The sequence below is a fragment of the Enoplosus armatus genome, chromosome 4 (assembly GCF_043641665.1).
Source record: "Enoplosus armatus isolate fEnoArm2 chromosome 4, fEnoArm2.hap1, whole genome shotgun sequence".
NCBI classification, from domain to species: domain Eukaryota; kingdom Metazoa; phylum Chordata; class Actinopteri; order Centrarchiformes; family Enoplosidae; genus Enoplosus; species Enoplosus armatus.
This window is the reverse complement of record NC_092183.1, coordinates 1,123,872-1,139,860: the sequence shown is the minus strand read 5'-3', so window position 1 is coordinate 1,139,860 and position 15,989 is coordinate 1,123,872. Positions and strand designations below refer to the sequence as shown.

General features: G+C 40.8%; 2 protein-coding genes across 2 annotated transcripts; both read right to left on the bottom strand.

Moving 5' to 3' along the window:
* Positions 1-1,611: 1,611 nt before the first annotated feature.
* Positions 1,612-4,590, bottom strand: shld3 (shieldin complex subunit 3). Its single transcript, XM_070904959.1, has 3 exons — positions 4,555-4,590; positions 2,512-3,275; positions 1,612-2,324 (listed from the first exon to the last, which is right to left on the bottom strand). Exons 2-3 carry the CDS (start codon positions 3,151-3,153, stop codon positions 2,121-2,123), a joined length of 846 nt encoding a protein of 281 aa, XP_070761060.1. The 5' UTR covers positions 3,154-3,275; positions 4,555-4,590; the 3' UTR covers positions 1,612-2,120.
* Positions 4,591-5,265: 675 nt separating this feature from the next.
* On the bottom strand, positions 5,266-15,480 carry LOC139283639 (serine/threonine-protein phosphatase 2A catalytic subunit beta isoform). The gene is made up of 8 exons (XM_070903649.1): positions 15,066-15,480; positions 12,629-12,667; positions 10,801-10,971; positions 8,606-8,779; positions 8,268-8,357; positions 7,948-8,109; positions 7,073-7,191; positions 5,266-6,004 (listed from the first exon to the last, which is right to left on the bottom strand). The coding sequence occupies exons 1-8, from the start codon at positions 15,165-15,167 to the stop codon at positions 5,932-5,934; spliced, it is 930 nt and encodes a 309-aa protein (XP_070759750.1). The 5' UTR covers positions 15,168-15,480; the 3' UTR covers positions 5,266-5,931.
* Positions 15,481-15,989: the final 509 nt, after the last annotated feature.

Sequence of the window (15,989 nt, the reverse complement as noted above, 5' to 3'; positions counted from 1 at the left end):
AATAAATCAATTCTGCTGATCGTTTTAGGATTACTACGTACATTAGACAAGCTGTAAAAGAATAAACATTATGTCAGTTTTAACGTTAAAACTAGTTGTAATGCAATATAAATGAATTTCAGACTACATTAAAACATTACAATACATCCAATTAAGGTCGTAAAGATAAAAACGAAGTTTCTAACAAGTTTAATACGTTTTTCACAGAGTAAAGCTGAAATCCACACAAAGCACAGAGAATTTGAAACGGGCTTGCGTTAAGTAAACAGCAGAAAACAAGGAAAAACGGGTCAGACCCAAAATGTGAGGTACTTTCCAATCAGCGGCGTTGAACAATCAAAGAAAGAGTTGGTATTTCACCTCTATCTTCACTCCCACCGATAACCTTCATACTAACGCTCCAAAATGTTGTAAAATAGTGTCATGAAAGCACAGACATGAAACACAGACAGACTGAATCCCTCCAGGAAACGGGAAACGACAATGCATGCCAGTGCTAGCTTAGCCTGCTAGCTTGTGCCAGTCGCTCCAACGTCTCACCTTTTAATCTTTCACCAATTGAAACCTCCCGGGGAGCAAACAGCGGACGCCATTATGGAGCAGCGAGCAGACACGACGTCCAGATCTTCTGCAAACTGAAATATTGCGCTTTTCTCGATTATTTCCAAGGTGGAGACACTCGTGGCTCAGCCGTCTGAATTCTAGGAGCTACACTGGCGTCAATTCGCAATAATGAAAGCACTTCCGGTACGGCCCGTCAAAGTAAAATCGGCTTATAGTATTAAAATACCAAAAACTTCAAATGGATGTTCAGTTTTAAGGAAAAGCGTTGGTCTGTTAAAATAGGTATACAGTTTACATTTAAAGTTACTTCCTAGATTTACATTTTACTAGCTAAAATGCGTTATATAACAGAAAAAGCCATCAGAATTGACAAGTTCCGGATGGCTTTCAAAATAAAATATCACTGGCGAACATGTGTTGCAAAATTAATATGCTACACAACACCAGCGACAAAATAATGTTAGTTTTTGAGGGGTAATCCTTACAAATCTGAACACACTTTGGAATTTTCCCACAATCTTATTTTTACGTCACGTATTCGTAACGTTAAGAGGCCATAAACATGGATTTAAGAGATTACAACCGATTACAGCTGGGCAGGGAGGCAGGGCACTGACGTCACATCCGGCGACCTAGATTTTAATGCAGTGTGCACTTCTGTCAAGGCAAGGGACCATGGCAACAAAAGAGCGTGTGTGTGTGTGTGTGTGTGATGGGGGGTGTAATGTATTTCTGCTGTCCTCATTTAGGTCTTATACAAGCATCACAGTCTTTGTGTGTGTGTGTGTGTGTGTGTGTGTGTGTGTGTGTGTGTGAGATGGAAAACCAGTTTTTTCTTGTGTGTCAGTGAAAAGCAGGGTGACTCCCGTATCATGTGACTGCTGCTGCGGCTTTTCCAGAACAAAGTGCACATCACATGCAGGGCTGTACATCCATCCATCACTACAGACTGTTCATTAAAAATATTAAACCTTTTATTTACATCAGAGAGAGATTACAAAATCAATATGAAAAATACAATACAATACAATACAATACAGACTGGAAGATGTGTCAGTTCAGTTCATTAATGAAGTAGATTTTTATCAAATATGTGGACATTGGGATAACTAACTCTCAATCTCTCCATGTTGTTGATTCATGTCAGTAAACTAGTCTAAGCAGTAATATTAAAACAAACTGCACCAAGTTATATTACCCTCAAAGATATATCATTATTCAGCGCTCACAATCTAAATGTTGGCCTGGTGGCAAATATTCCCAACAGCTAGTAGTTGGGAACCACTGCACCAGAGGATAAGGTCAGTCGATCATTGGGATTCATCATCTGGAGAGCTAACACATACAATCTGACCAGTAGTTGAATCATAGATAAAATATCAAGTAAATTAATGAAGACTGCAGTTGTGATGAGTCTCAGAGTTTGATGATAAAATCTAAATGTGTGTGTTCCTCTTATTACTGAGACATCTTCAGGTGATCATAACATCTGCACCTGTCATATTTGTGGAAGCCTGAGTCTGTGCTGCCTCTGTGTACTTCCATCTGAAGTTCCTCTACATGCTGAAGATGTCTCCCAGTCTGTGAACCGACAGGCTGATCTTCTCCGACAGCTGCAGCTCCTCCTTCAGGAAGCGTCCCACCTGCTCAGAGCAGAGAACGTCACAGAACACCCAGATCTCCGCCCGCTCCCGCCGGATGTTGGCGTTACATGTCGGCAGCCTGGAGCTCCAGACGGACCGGCTCAGAGCCCGCCACACCTGCAGGGAGGAGGACCGGCAGGTGGGGTGAGGTGAGGGAGGTGATGAGACGATGAGAGAAGCAGAGAGAAGCTGGATACTCCTCCAGGATTTTATCCTTACAGTTTCACAACTGTCACTCTTAGGTTATACTTCATTGTGTTTTGGCAGCTACAAATAATAATAATAATAATGATAATCTACTGACCTGTTCGATGTCTCTGGCCGCCCCACAGTTGTGCTGACTGATCACCCATTTGACCCTCTGGCGGAGGTGGAGCCTGTGGATGGACACCATGTGACGGAACTGCTTGGACAGCGACTGGGAGCTCTGCTGCAGAACTCCTTTCTGTGTAAAGACGCTCCAGGACCGTTTGACCGGTGAGTCTGTGACAGAGAAGCCATCTTTGCGTTTTTCAGGAGATGGTCTGGTGATCTCTCTCTCTGGTTTGTTAGAGAGTGAGGCGGGGAGGAGATGGTTTGGGGTTTCTGAGATGCAGACACCATCTTTGGGTTTTTGCTGATTTTCAGGTGGTGCTCTGGTCGTCTCCACTCGTGGACCCTCATGAGGTCTCTCAGCAACATCAACTTCAGGTTTCTGTAGTCTGTTTCGTGCTGTGTGAGTGTGTGGCCGGCTGTCAGAGACGAGTAATTCTGCTGAGGAGGTGATGACAGGAGCTGGTTTTGCAGGTCTGATGGGCAGGTGGCAGCCTGCGGCGGAGGGGAACCAGGGGGTGAAGACCGGAGGAGTCCGACAGGGGAAAGACTCCAGAAGCTTCTCTGTCGTCTCTAACAGAGAACTGAGCCCGGCAGCTGATCCCGGCTGATAGTGCAGAACCACATCCTCCATGCAGACAGACGGACATCAGAGGACTGACGGCACCACCCTCCTCCTCCTCATCTTCCTCCTCCTCATGATGATGATGTCTCTTCAGGTATACAATGCAAGGGATGATGGGAAACGGCAGGATCCTGTGGGAATTCAAGTAGAACAATGCTTAATTTTACATCTTAGTAAAAGTTTACAGGGGTGACAATCTACATCTATTCTGTTCAACAAATCAGTTCTTAAAGCTACGATGTGAGCGTATGGATCCAACTGAACTCTTGAACGGGTGAAAATAAAAGTGGACAAACCTGATAAAAAGAAATGGATTGAATGGATCCTGAATAGCAATGGATGGATATTACATAACAAACAACTCTGAGGGTGATAAACAACAATGCCTTAACTTGCACCAGCTGTTCTTAAACTCAAACTTGGTCTCATTTTAACATGTTTAATAACTACAGATTTGCCTATCACTAAATTAAAACGGGTTGCACCAATGTGAACATGGTCATCACATGTGACACCTGATACTTCAAATAGCTGAGTTAACTAACTATTAGTTAACATAAAGAAGAATTTAAGTAGATATGCCTACAATGTCAAAGAAAGTACTACTTTCTTAATTAGAAAATAAGATTTGCGACTTGGGAAACTTTTATACAGATGTTCAGAAGAATCTTTTTATATTGAGGATCAGAAATTCAAAGCAGCAGTGAGTTATAGGTCTTCACAGATTTATCTTTCAGAAAAACTGATGCTGAGCCTTGTGATTTGAATGTAATGATAAAACATGAGAGACACAAACTAACAACCCTCCAGACCAATCAGCAGATGACACACTGCATATACTGAGACAAAAGCCGTGGGACATAAACATCCAACATGTACAGTATCAAACCTGTCTTAAATGAACTGCTGCCACCTTGAGACAAAGACGTGGAATTCAGGAATTAATTCCTGAAGATCTCTTTTTCTTTCTGTTGTCTGCTGACTTACAGGAAACACGCAGTAACGCACCTTTAATATGAAAACAATTACCTAAAAGCTAAATGAAAAGCTGAGATTACAACATACTGTGTGGAGAGAAATACAGAAAACTCAAAGTCGATCCGATCAAACGAAGCGTTAAATCAACATTTTAAATATTAACGGCAGGAAACGGATCGTTTAGCAATTTGTTAATGCTTTCCTGATTTAGTTGACTGTCACACTTTAATACAAGTTAAACTTGTTTCATCAAACTGAACATCCCCTCCCTGGTAGTTACTGTTTTTAGCTTACCATGCTAGTGGACGACAGCGACCTGTCATTAGCTAAAAACTGCTAACTAACAAGCTACAAACCCACATGGCGCCGTTGGAGGTGACATGTCCAGGTATTAACACCCACCTGTACAGTCCAATAACACAGAATACCAACCTTTATGTCAGCTGAGTGTGGTCCTCTGTCAAAAACAACCGCTAACATGGAGTTAAATGGCAACTGGGGAGCTAACATGGAGACAGTTTGTTGTGCGCTTCCCGGAAACTCTCGCGATAGTTAAGTTAACGTTCACAAAAGTCAGGGTACGATACATTTTGTTATATCCTCCTTAAAGCTACACTTCAAGGTTAAATGTATTTTAAAAATATTCTTTTTAAAATCTGCATGTATTTGGATTTTGATTCCCACTCAATGATATATTCTCCCAGCTAAGCTGTAATATTTAACTACACTATAGACAAAACCCCAGCAAAGATATCAGCATACATTGGCTCAGTGTTTGATTTACAAATACAGCTTCTCTCCAAATAAGTGCACAATATGAAAACAAGAATATTTTATAGTAGGCTTTTTCAATCAACGGTTCAATAGATTTTTGGTTTCAATTATTTAATACAGGGATTTTCAAATCATAACGTATCTAAATCTCACAACAAACATTAACTCGGGACTTGACGAGCTTTGTGAACAATGAGGAAGATTTTGTTTCAAAATAAAATTTTAAAAAATCATCATTTTCTAAAGTAAACCTGTAAAGTTTAGTTTACCTGCTTTATTAAAAACACAGTATGTGAATTCAAGCGTCTTCACCACAAAGACTGAATAAAGTATAAATGAAGCTAAAGAAACGACACTGACGCAGCTCAGTAGTTTGTCAATAGGACATTTTATTTCATACGTCTGTTGTCTTTATTCAAATTACAGTAATATACTTGCTGAGATGACCACCGGCTGCAGCCTGGACAGCTAAAACTGACAGCTGTACTACTTGAAGCAAACTTTTTTCCTTTTTTTTTTCTTCTTTTTTAAAATTATCTTGCAACAGAAAAAAAGCACATATGCCATGAGATGTGTGGTGTGGTGGTGATGTCAGGTAGGTAGGGTTATAGTGCTGGTCTAAAAAATAAAAACAAAAACAGAAAAACCAAAGAAAGAAACATTGCGCGCGTTGTACATGTTGTAAAAGGATCAGAATATGGCACATTTGGTCCACGTTGGTAGTTTTATTATCTCGTTTTCAAACATGTAATAAACAAAAAAAAAGAAAACAGATCATAGTTGTACGTGTTGTATTTCCCCAGAAGCACAGCATTAATGACAGCATATTGAAAACAAGACTGTAGAGGGGGCCGCTCTTTAAGTTTCTCTCTTTTTGTTAAAATCTTGGGTCATCAGCCAATCGTTTGTTTCTATTCTCCCTGGTACAGTATTATTATTATTAATATCTTCTTTCCATCCAAAATGGGGGGGTGTGGGGGCAGGGGGGGTAGGGGTGGAGCTTCGTGGATGATTGACAGGGATGGCTTTGGACATTCACAGGAAGTAGTCAGGAGTGCGTCTGGTCACATGGGGCTCGCCGCGGCGGGGGGCGGGGTCAAACTGAAGGCTGAAGAGACAGAAAGGGTTTGTTATTGTCGACATCACTTAAATACTGCAGAACGAATTAAACATTCATCTGTAAAATGTTTGGTACAGGATGTTGTAGCCCACATGAACTTGGTACCAAGCTAGTGTTTCACCAGCTGTTTGATAAATCCTTCAAAAGTGAGAAACTTCTCACCAGTTTGCACCTTAAAAAACTTAACAAATGTCTTAGCTAGTCTTGGCTTTGCCCAATCAAAATCAATCAACTGTGTAAACAGAAAGCCACTGTAGCATCTCAAGCTATCACATTTCTAAAATGACAGTTTAACTATCAATCCTTTCTACAAACAGATATGTTTACATATATGGAGAAATGTGTTTCAGGGCTAGTTGTATTTATAGCGTTTTGAAGGAGTGGGGAAAGCTGCTAGCTGACGTCATTTGGTCACCAAGTCAACAACTAATCTTTACACTAGAAGTTTTAGAAAAGATGAGTGAACAGAGAAAAGCTCTTAGAATCTGATGACTGTCTTAAATTGGGTCATATATATATTCACCCTTGTGTCAGACAGGAGTGGACATTATATGAACTGACCACAGCCAACATCTTTTCCTAACCATAACCAAAAGGTTTTTAGTTGCCTAACCTTTCCCATAATAACCACGGACAAGTCATGGAGCTTTGACTCCTTCCCTCTGGTGTCCCCTCCCCCAGGTTACAAAACACCAATAAAAAGTGAATTGGGTTTTCAAGTTGTCAATCTTTTCATTGAACATGTGATCATGTTTGATCAAGTTAAATCAACAAGGTTCAATCTAAATAAAGCAGGTGCAGGAGGGATCGTGGCAATGTGGCCAAATAATAAAATACATTTTTTAAACTCAGATAACAATAACAGAACTGCAGGTTACCCCACAGCTATGGGCCACACCAGGCTGAAAGCCAGCTCACGTAGCCAGCTCACGTAGCCAGCTCACGTAGCCAGCTCTCAGCTGCTTTAGAACAAAAATTCTACTTAATCAAATGAATTCAGTCCATCTCCGAACCCTACCTGAGAATTAGATCAACGTGAAGTGTCTTTATACTTACAAAGAGTATTTGAGAGTGTCGTCCAGTTCCATGATGGCTGCCTGGTTTCCACAGCGGTAGCAGTAGTTTGGAGCACTAAAGATGGTCACCACGTTCTTGTCATGGCCCCAGTTGTAGCCCTGAAGGTACGACAACACATCTCTAGTTAGAAAATGTTAAAACCGCATGACTGTATTCATCTGCAGAGGCACAACAACACTGCAGAAACAATCGCATCTTTTAAATGATTCAACGAGTCAAAGGAATTCAACGACCACCAGACTGAAACTTCTCTACGTCGACTGGCTCCGAGAAAAGATTCTCGTTTGCTAATAAACAACATTAGTTTGAATCCTCAGTTTGTTGCAGCTGCTGACCGAATCTCATTTAAACCAAGTGTGAGTCTCTCAGGTGAAGAGACTCTCACAGAACCAGTGGGAGTGAAACTGGTACAGAAACAGGAACGGGGGAGCGCTGCCCCCTTACAACTTCATTATATTGTGTTGTCATGGAGACATGAGGATTTTTTTAGGATTCTTCAGTCCACTTGTGTGTGAGCATGTGTGCCAACTTGACGAAAATACACTCGAAAAGCTTAAAATCTCAAAATGTGTGTATTTGTTTGTGGTTTTCCATCAGAAAATTTAATCAAAATAACTATTTTGATAATCGAATAATCAAAAATGACTAACGCTTGCTAGTTCCAGCTTCTCAGTTATGAGGATTTGCTGCTAGTTTTTATCGAATATTTTTGGGTTTTGGACCACTAGATAAAGCTTAGTTGCAGCCCTATTCTACACATTTTGGCCATCACTTGCTTCTTTGGATAACAGCTGCCTGATAAAAACCAACACAAAGCTACAGAGAGTGTGTGTGTGTGTGTGTGTGTGTGTTACCTCCATGACCAGCTGATGGGCGCGGGACACCAGGGTGAGGCCGTTGGCGTGGTTGAAGGTTTCAGAGATGTCCTGTCCGAAGGTGTAGCCAGCACCTCGGGGGGAGATACCCCACCCACCACGGTCATCAGGGTCCGACCACAGCAGGTCACACATTGGGCCCTGAGGTGGGGGGGGGTAATTTAAGGTTCACTTACTCGTGTTTTTATCAAATTTTAACCACCACAAACTGGCTGGCCTTCACTAAACAACTTTTAACTGACATCCAGTGTTTCAGCATTTGGGTGTGTGTGTGTGTGTGTGTGTGTGTGTGTGTGTACCTCATGTGGGACTTCTTGCAGGCGGTCCAGAGCTCGTATATGATCCAGAGTGTCTATGGAGGGAGACAAACCTCCGTGGAGACAGAAGATCTGAAATAATAGCAAGAGAAATTACCCTGATTGAAGTTATCCTGCACTATGAAACATGAGAACGTCAGCAGCTTCAAAATCTTAAAGTCTTACTTTATTTCAACCCCCCCCCCCCCCCCCCCCCCCCCCCCACACACATTTAAACAACTAACACTTAAACAGTGAGTGTGCCGTTACGTCCCGTATCAGAGGAAGGAATCACAGCACAAACACACGATGCTGCTGCCCTCCCTGGCTAACCGTCCTACCTGTCCGTCCACGAGCGCGGTGAGGGGCAGGTAGTCGAACAGGTCTGTGAAGTACTTCCAGACGTTGGCGTTGCCGTACTTCCTCAGGCACTCGTCGTAGAAGCCGTAGACCTGTGTGATCTGCCGCGACTCGTGGTTCCCTCGCAGGATGGTGATTCGCTCCTGGAAACGAACCTGGAGACACAACAGTAAAGAATGGTTAATTAATTAAGTAACGTCTAAAATGTAAAAAAAAAAATCCCATTACAGTCCAAAATGAAGTCTTCAAAGTGCTTGTTTTTTCTGAACCAGTGAATCTTACTTTCTTTTTAGAAATTTAGCGATTATCTAAATTGTTGCAAACATTGCAATTTTTTGCTTGAAAAATAAATTTGACTAATCACTGCAGCTCTAGTCACAGTACTGACCCGTGACAAAGTCAAGCAAAGATTAAGACACTGTGTTGAAACTGGGCTTTGATCAGATATTTCCTGATTTAAATCTAATTAGTATTGAAACATCTTTACATATCTGCATCACTATCTGCTCTACGTGAGGAACATGATCTTCTTGCTGTCAGCTGATGCTCACACATCACTGTAAAACTTCACAGTAAAACTATCAGCACAGAGACACTGAATACACACTCCCTGTGTGTTGCTGGTTGGGTTTCTGAGGCTGATGATGAGGATCCACTGCGTTTATTCACTTCTGTTCGAACAGATCACATTCAGAGTAACTGGAGGTTATTTTTAGATGCATTCAGGCAGCCAGATCAACAGGTTCAGTCGCCTGCTCATCAGATTTGTCACAATAAAATCTCGCAGAACCGAGACTTAAAACATAAAGTTCTGATCTTTAAGTCTGCAAACCTCCAGAGAATCAAATGATCCCACTGTGTTGAGTGGTCGCATGATTTAATGACTAGAAACTTAATAAGTTTCATCTTCAACTTCATTTAGAAACCAGCGAATACATTTTGACAGTTTCCAAACAGCAACTAAGATATCGGGTGCTTTCAGAAGCCTTTCAGCCATGTTTTTCATCTGGCTGTCACATCTGACAAAACAGATATTCTATTTTAATTAATCCTGCTGTCGACGCAGGCCGCATTTAACTCGCACTATCTGCACGCAGCCACAGCTCAAAGCATATCCAAGTCTATTTTCTTCCATTACGAGTGTATGCAGTGACTGTATGTTGGGCTCTGAGCGCTGTGGGTGACCTACACTCCATACTGTCCCTGAACACATCCTGTGCAGACAGATGGAGGACTGAAGCTGCTGCCGCCAACGTGCTGCTTTAGTTCAGGAGACCACGTCAACATATTTTGGTTCAGGTGTTTATCGGCTGAGCTCCTTTTTGCACTGGTGTGATGTTACGCAGTGAAAAAGGCGGGAACCCGGTTACCAGCTGATAATCAAACAGCAGCAGGTGGTAAACTTTTCATTTAATCTTTTCACAGCTTTTGAACGTTGGCAGAGACACTACAGTAGCTTTTCTATTTCATTATGGTTTATTAGTCTGTACTGTTAACTATGCTGATGTATCTGTGCTGTTTTGTTTACTTGCTGGACGTTTTTTCAGTCAGCTACATGTGACATTATGTGTGCAGAACTGAAATAGAGTGGAAACCACAGCAAACCAGCTTCAACTACCGCCGGCAGGGTTTTGGGGCAAAATCTCACATGACCCTGAAAAAGCCCCTGAAGGATATAAATAAAGGCCCTCTGTTCTTAGTAGCAGCCGGGACATGTTGTTCATCACTACGCTCATTTACACACATATTTACTGTTAACATGCTACACTGATCAACAGCTGTCGGTCATCTGTCCCAGACAAATGTTACAACTAGCAAACTTAGGGATCATCCCAGCTGTATATAACAATAATTCCTATTTATAATATAATTCTAATTAATCAAGTTAATTGAAGTTTTTAATTCTGTGTGGATGGGCTTCCTGCTGCTGAAGTTGCAGCAGTGACTGTTTGCTGCAAGTCTGATGGTGCCAACTGAAACTCCACAAGTAAGGATTCAATCCTCCGTCACAACAACCCCACTGTTAGTGTAGAGGTAGTCAATGTCTCCTGACAGCCTCCAACCACATACAACAAGAATTACAACTAAAATGAGTGTCTACAGCAGGTTTCAAAACCTGCACATGTCCTACTGTTTGTTAGCTCTGCATGAACATGTTTCCATGCTGCACGTTTACCTTTAGCGTGACGAGCAGCGTGACCGTCTCCACGGAGTAGTAGCCTCTGTCGACGTAGTCTCCCATGAACAGGTAGTTGGTGTCGGGAGACTTGCCTCCAATCTTAAACAGCTCCATCAGGTCGTGGAACTGACCATGGACGTCGCCGCACACCGTCACCGGGCATCGCACCTGAGCACACAGGTAACAACGTCACTGGGTCATCTCAACCACACAGACATAAAACAGTAATGATACGCAGATTAAACAGCATTTCAAACAAAGTTGAATCAAATGACAGATTTCCTTTTGAAGTGAAGCTTTAGTTTTTTAGTTGAGGTTCTATCTTGACTTCGGAAACATGAATCTGTGATGAAATATTCTAAACTGAAGGTTCACTTACTAGCTTTTGACAGCTTCTTATGTTAAACATATGATTAAAGCCTAACAGCAGCATTGGCAGGTCAATATAATATATATCAGTCTTTGGTTGAAATGTTAAAAACAAACGCAACTGATGACTAGCAGGTGCCAGAGAACATTTTGTTTTAAGGGGTTACAATAATTATTATACCAATATCCAGTTATTCAAACTGCTAAAAGAGCTAGTAAAATTGACTCGTATTATCTTTACAGTTGTTTAATTGTAAAATAACCTGTTTCAGTACATCTTCGACACAATTTAAGATCTGATTTGGGAGATGCCAGAAAAATGTGAGTATCAGCTAATTTATCCTCATTTGATATTTTTTACCCTTAAACAATTGCCCTGCAAAAATCTATATCAGTCGGGATCCACTTCTGGCAACATGTGCAAAACCTCACCGAGACTAAAATTACATTTCCCTAGCAATGAGTAAGGAACGTTTATTCGGTAAAAACACCGACACTGTTTGTAATTTGTAAAACCCGTCGGCCGTCAGTAGATCAACACTATCAATGTGCTGAATAAAGACTTTGATTAAAAGATGAAACCATCTCTGATTAGAATAACACTGAACAACTTCTGAGATAAACACAGTTCCATTTCCTCATTAGAGATGAAGTTTATCAGGACTGATAGAGGAAATACACAATGTTGAAATGGTACAATAAAAACATCAGTTAGTTACATTTGGGGAAACGAACACCTAAAACTGTAACCTACTGTGAATACACGATTATGCTGAAACGTATAACACGCTGCTGATTGACGTGTTGTGTTCAATGCTTATTGAAGGATAAAATTAATATTATGCTTTTATGTTTGCGGGCAGATTTTTGTTTCTAAGAAGACTTGTTGGCATATAAAATGAAAGTGTGAGAGAGCCTGCAGCTCGGCAGAGACACAGTTTGCAGTGTAAACAAGGTGTGATATTGTTCAGACTACAGAGGCTCCGTTATATTCTGCTCCAAACACGCCAGAGGGAACAACGCTGGAAATCAGCATCCAGATAACATTCATGTCTTATTTAAATATTATAAAGACACCCATTATAAATAGAAGAGCTTTAGTAGAACAAGAACTTCTATTAACCACTAAACTGTATACTGTTTGGTTTCAGCCGAAGAATCAAACTTGTCATCAGAATTAGGAACAACTCTTCACCTACATGTGTTCATTTCTGCTGTACAAGAGATTAATGAGACTTCCTGCACAAAAGCTTTCAACATTTCTATTTTAGTTCTCTTTCTGATGCAGTTTGGAAACCCTCCAGCAGCTGAAGGCTTCAGCAACTGAGTCTGAACAGTCTGTTCTGCTTTTTTGTACTTGTATTACTATAATAAAACAAAAGAATAAAGAAAACAGTCTTTGGTTCAACTTTAACATTGTTTTGGCCAGCTTGGGGGGGGGGGGGGCAAATCTCACCTCCTGGACGTTGGACTCCTTGGTCAGGATCTCCTTGGCCTGGAGAGGAGACAAACACACAGATTCTTTATTCAATTAGTGACCTTTAAAACATTTCCTGTAAACCACATATCAGACGCCAAGTGAGCATGCAAGCAGAAGATTAAATAAAACTCTTCAGACAGACACACAAACAGTAACTCATGTCATACGCGCCCACGTTTAGCCTCCACGACAGATCTACGTGTTATTTTTGAGGCGTCAAGGCTGCGTGACCTCACAGGACACCGTAGAGTTTGAAATGGTCATGGACAGAAAAGCTGAGCATTTGCTGACGGAATGACAAAAATCACTAAACTGTGGTTGATGTATTTTTAATGCTCTTATTTGAATGGCAGTTAATTCTAATTCTTAGAACTGTCAGATCTTGTTGTTGTGCTTCAAGCTAATGGCCCTTCAAAAGGGTATAATAAGTAATATGTATAGTAGCTGTATGGGCAGTCCACTCATCTAATGGTAAGTTAGCAAGTTAACATTACGCTAGCTAATGTTACTTGCGGCTATTCAAATGAAATGACATAAAGTGAATAAAAGGTAACTTTAGTACATTTTCCTAGTCTGTGAATGGGGTTAACCTCATAGAACTGGAGTTACATCCAGTAACTCCCATTTTCACGTCAGATACACTACGTCAATCATCAAACTACATCTTTCCTTACTGTTTTGATTGGGAGACCGCCTGCTGCAGAAATGACAATGTGCCTTTAACTCCCCTAAAATAAAGCTCAGTTGATTCAAAGAACAATATGAAACGACATTACCTGCTAAAGAAGAAAAAGACTCATTGCAACTTTGCAAGTTTTTATCTTTTTGATGTTTTTAATCTCCCACTCTCGATCTTGGGAAAGATTATTTACTACTCATTCACAACATCAGTCGCACAACAACCCAAAATTAAGATTAATAAATATTTTTTTCAAAGAGACAAACAGTTTAATTGAGAAACCGAGATTAAACTCTGGGCTCCATGATTGCATCTCTGTCTCTCCTACAGAGCCCACCACACTTTCAGGTTTGCTTTTGATCAACTTGGTTTTGTTGTTGTTTTGAGTTGGACTATTTACACTTTTTTTTTATCCAACCATCAGTCAGAAAACCAAACACACTCACAAGTATATACATGCATTTACAACAGTATACAAACAGAGAAAAGCAGGAAATCCTCATATCTGAGCAGGATCTGCTAATTTTTCTGTTGATCAAGTAATAGTTTCAGATCCAACAGCGCGTTTCTTTATTATTACTTGCATTGACTTTCAACACCAGCACCACCAGGTGCACTATCAGACCCTTACAAGAGCTGTAGATCGATGTATCTTTAGTAAAATGAAAAGGTGATCAAATGTTCCTGTCCCGAGTACAAGATACTAATTCACCATTGAATACAGCAGTTTAAAGACATCACTTTGTGCTCCATCATTAACCATTATTTTAGACATTTCATTGAATAATGATATCTACTATTTATTTTAATAGTTATTCGCAGGCCTGACGCTCTATAGATCTTACATTAGCTGATACCAACTACCTGCTTATTATTACTAAATTAAATTACTCTTTCCCGGTTCACTAACTAATCGGATTGTTCACCCCAAAAACGACTCAGCTGACACTTTCAATATTTAACCGAACAAACGAAGGTTTTAAGTTTTGTTTTTCATTCATTCAACTCACAAGGAACCACAATTATTCCTCTACACATTCCGGAGAGAATAGCCTGCAACTTCTCAGTAATGGCAGTTACACATATAGAATAAAATGTGTTTTGATTAAATAAATAAGTCGACGACGCAGGAAAGCTACTGAACGAGTTATTTTTATGGTGCAATAAAGCCGAAGTGACGCCTGAAAACTGAGAGGCTTGACAGGTTTATGCAATAAAACGGTTGATCGATAAAGACAGGGCGCGGTGCAAACCATAACATGTAACGTTAACTTGCATATTATTAGTAGACATTTACTGTCAATATAAGAATAAGAATATATAATTCCAGAATTAAACATTTGCTAAGTCCTTGTCTGTGCGCAAAAATGCAGCCCTGATAATAAACAGGCAGTAAAATGGATTCCCGTCTATTTGCTGGTAATGATGTAAAAGACGCGAATTTTCGGCCTGTATGTCCTGAGACGACGGTAGTCGGAAAATCGGCCACATTACCACCGTTTTATTGAGTCAGGTAGTGCGCTTAACGCCAATACCAAGTTTAAAAAAAGATTTCGCTGCTACAGCGCTATAAAACATTGGCAAACTCAGGATGACTGGTCGAAATGCGGGTGAAAATAGCCGCCTTGCCGTGACTTACTTTCAGAAATTAGTCGGAGCCGCTTTCGCAATCTAGGCCACATTGAAAGTGAGGCCGACTGAGTCCGAAAAAAACAGGTAGCTGTAACAACTTACCTTCTCGCAGAGTGTCCTGACTTGGTTTTCTGATAGCTGCTTACACTCATTTAGCTGTTCGATCCATTGGTCTAATTCTTTAGTAAAAGATTTGTCTTCCATGACAGCCGCGGTAGCTTGCTAAGCTAGCTGTGTTAGCTACCCGAAAAAACAAACTGGCCTGTGTCTCAACACTAGCTGCGTTAGCTTTTAGCTCGTCGTATTGTTAACCCGATCTAGTCCCGCCAAATCGGTTGGAAAATCAACGATAAGACCTAAAATTAACGATCCCTTCAGTCAACTTCTATCATGATAAATTGCCGACGTTAAGTTACCACCGTTAAAACCAGCTTATAAGGGCCGGGGGAGTGAAAAGGGTCGAATGTCCCCGATGCGACAGACCGTAGCGGCAAAAAGCAGCGGCGTCGCAGCGGCTAGCCGATTTGCTAAAAGAGCTAGCTACAATAACATCCGGGCATTTCAGCAGCGCGCAGAGTCAGCGCATCAGCGACACCGCGTGGACAGACAGTAAACTAGAAAATTACAATAATTTTTCCCTCAACTTTTTAAAAGTTTATATTTTTTTCGGGTGTTGGGAACAAAAACATACTCAGCGTTCTTTTATCAGCATGCCATGTCGTGATAATTTTGAATGAGAAAGGATTTTCATTTGCTCTGTATCTGTGATTGGTGATGACAATACTTTTTACACTGCCCCACACCTCCCAAATTAAAACTAAGGAACTAATAATTAGCAATAAAGTAATAGACATTTCTCTTCTTGGAGTTTTTAGAACCATTTGTTCATAAAATGTATAGCAGTGAGTTAGATCTCTCGGGGGGTCTAACTGGCCCAATAATTATCTTCCAGGTACAGTAGGGTCACATTTTCTGATGGCCCCTTTGACAAACTGTGACGTTCATTCTGCTGGTTACAGAATATAG